At 45.7% G+C, this 3,206-nt stretch overlaps 1 protein-coding gene across 1 annotated transcript in view; it reads right to left on the bottom strand.

Annotated features, from left to right (window-relative positions):
* Ttll11 (tubulin tyrosine ligase like 11) overlaps positions 1 to 3,206 on the bottom strand; it is a 244,069-nt gene that overhangs the window by 144,965 nt on the left and 95,898 nt on the right. Inside the window, exons 6-7 of the mRNA XM_026778629.1 lie at positions 2,515 to 2,610; positions 1,527 to 1,642 (exon numbers count right to left, since the gene is read on the bottom strand). Of these exons, the coding sequence (XP_026634430.1) occupies positions 1,527 to 1,642; positions 2,515 to 2,610 (212 nt within the window). The remainder of the gene's footprint in view (positions 1 to 1,526; positions 1,643 to 2,514; positions 2,611 to 3,206) is intronic.

The raw sequence follows: 3,206 nt of genomic DNA, 5'->3' as shown, positions 1-3,206 counted from the left end.
CTGGTCTACAGAGCTAGTTCCAGGACAGGCTCCAAAGCCACAGAGAAACCCTGTCTCGAAAAACAAAAACAAAAAAAAAAAATAGTTACTGATATTGAGATGGAGTAATAGGAAGGACAGATGATGAGCTAGAGCAGGTGAGGAAGGGATGAAAATGATGTAATATAGTACTCACTTAGGAAATTTTCAAAAGAAAAAAATAAAATTTAAAAGTATGCTCAGACCACACTATTTTAACTTCTTGTTCCAGTGAAGTCAGAATAGCAATGTGTCAAGGTCATCCTAAAATAATCTGCACCCCCATGCCACAGAAAGCCAGTCACTTCTCTCTGCATAGAGCACAAACTCTCTTGGGATCTCATCTTGATCGCTGGAATCAATAACCATTACAGAAGAGATCTTTAAGGAGTGTGCTTTATTGCACTTAATCTAATTAAATTATAGCTCAACCAGTGTTTGTTCTGAGGGGTAAAGGGTGAGAACGGCTGAACGCGTTTAGTCAGTGGCCGTATCATCTGCCTGCTGTCGGGCCCGAGGTGCTCAGAGGACTTTGTGGCCCAGGGACATCACCTCTAGAGCAGAAGTCCATGGTGGCCACACCTGCACAACTGTCCTATGCAAACCACAGGTTAAGGTTCCTGGGCTGCCACCAGAATGGTGAGTTGCTCTCAGAAGAGATCAGGAAGCAGGGACCAGCCAGCCTGCCTGACATTTCTTACAAGGTGCGGTTGCTCAACCACAGCGGCCAAGATGCAGCATCTAGAGAACCTACAGACGGCTGTGGACAAATCTCCAAGCCATGGTCACAACACTGTGCAGAACCGATGAAGGTGGAGCCCTTGCGCTGGCACTCTCTAAGTGCGCTCAAGGGTGAGAAGCACTGCTGTGTAGGAACGCAAACAGGAACTGGGCCGGGGAAGTGAACATTCCTCTTGTCTCACAGCTGGCAAATGCTGACATGTCTGGGAGCTTTGGGGCCATCTGATACATCACAGGTATGAGAAGTTCCTGAAATGCCTGCCTTCGGGTTCTGCCTAAAAGCTAGGCAGATGCTAATCAGTCAGCATGTACCTGGAAAGCCTGTGTGGTGGGGGACAAACAGAACAAATGGCCGAGTGAAAAGTTCTTCATACCTAGGATGACTGCAGAAGGCTGAGGCAGGGACATACATCCTTTCCTTCATGTCCCCATGGGCGGCCGAGTGAAGGGGGAGCTTGGTGAGCACCTACAGATGTGGATAACCATGGGGATTTAGCACTGAATCGCAACTGTGACTTAATTCCTGGTTCTATCTGTGTATCGATTGTTTGGTTGTAGTGCTGGGAATTGGACGTGGGTTTCACACATTCTCTACCACTGAGTGGTGTTCCCGACCACTCCTGATTTTGAGCTGATGGTTGCTTGGGACTATTTGTGAAATTAAAAAAAAGGTGATTTATTCACTTAGATTTCAAGAAGTTCCTTTGCCTGCTTAGGACACATAGAGAAATGAAAGAATCAGCAGAAATGAGCGACATAAGACTTACTGCATCTCCTTCTTCTTCTTCAGAGGATTCATGAGGCGCAGCGTGTCTCTGATCACGGCCACCTTCACCTCTTCATCCACCAGGCTGGGGATATTTTCAAACACCCCTGGAGAGAGCTTGGAAGGTAAGGATTCCAAGTCAGAGCTGAACTGTGACCCACTTCTGATGCTTATCCCTGCGTACCTCATCTAGCTCAATGGATTGTGCAATCATGCATCTGGCCTTGGCAAATCCACAGAAAGGGGTTTTAACACTCCTTAATCTTAGCTTAAATATGAAATCACTGTTTATAAATCCACAAAACCCACACCAAAAAATTAACAGCACTGTGATTTTATTGTTATTGGTTAAGGTTTTATTTTGTTAGCCCAGGCTGGCTGAGGATGGCCTTGAACTTGTGATTGCTCTGCCCTGCCCTCTGGACGCCTGGGGTTACAGATGTGCACTATGCCTGGTCTTAGCCCTGAGCTTTTTGGATTATCAAAATTATACACACTCATTATGTACAACCTGGGAATGTGGGAAGGGCTTAAGAAAATTAAAAGAATCCAGATAATCCCCCAAAAAGCCCAGTAGTAATTTTAGGGCTATTTCCTCTGACTCCTTGGCAGCATTTGTGGGGGTGCAGCATGAGCACTGTTAAATGTGCTGTTTATCTTAGTGGCCAAGCATGCCGGCATGGCTAACTCACATTACAGAATTTCAGTCAGCTCATCTCCTGAGGCTAACTAATTAGTTCATGTCACAGTGGATGGAAAGGCTCAGCCGCTTCTAAGTTTCCCACCTTTAAAATGAGAAGAATGGTATGCTGGGAAATTACCGTGGGTCGGAAAGGTCTTATATTAATAGACTCTCTTTGGAGCTCAACAGAACTAAAATTATTTGACTTGAACGGAATTTAGTTGTGAAATTCTGAGGATGGCAAGTCTTGGGCAGTTAAGGGGCCGCCTCACAGGTCCACAGTCCAGGGGACGATGCAATCACTTACTTCGTATTCGTGCTCAATTCTCATGCTGGGGTTTGCATTCACTTCAAGTAGCATAGGCTTCAGGTTTTTCATCAGAAGGATGTCAAAGCCTAGAATCTGGGCAGAGCAAACATAATTCAGAATTACTCCCTCTGGCCACAATTTCTTCTCAGGAATTGAGTATGGTATTAGGGTCATTAAAGCGAAAATAAATTCCAACTCGGGCTCCAACCTTGGCCTTGACCCTGGCCTCCTCCTCCACAGCCCTTGCTCCTCTGGGTGTACTTGTTAGACCAAATGGATAGTAGAATTTTTTATGGAAACCTTGGTAACAGATGCAGTTCCACAGTGCATCTCAAGACTAGCTCTGTCATCCCAAGTGCCATGAAATGATGCCCTCTGGCCTCTTTAAGATGTTTTTATCATGTTAAGGGTCACCAGCAGTCCACCAATTCCTCTCCCAGGCTTTCAGTCTACTCTCCTCTGTTAGGTTACTTCCTGGCTACATCTCTGGAAACCTAAGGCCACCTCTCTTAGCCTGGAGCACACATGAGTGTTTTGTAAGGATTGAGATGTAGCTCGTCCTCTAGGCCGTGCCTGCTGTTAAAATTTCTCAGAGCAGAATGTGGGCAAATGTGTTTGGGAAACATCAATTACCCTGCTTGGGTGAATCTGATATAACCTTTTGGTGTGTGTGTGTGTGTGTGTGTGTG

This window comes from Microtus ochrogaster, chromosome 4, assembly GCF_000317375.1.
Source record: "Microtus ochrogaster isolate Prairie Vole_2 chromosome 4, MicOch1.0, whole genome shotgun sequence".
In the NCBI taxonomy this organism is placed as follows: domain Eukaryota; kingdom Metazoa; phylum Chordata; class Mammalia; order Rodentia; family Cricetidae; genus Microtus; species Microtus ochrogaster.
This window is presented reverse-complemented; position numbering and strand designations above follow the sequence as displayed.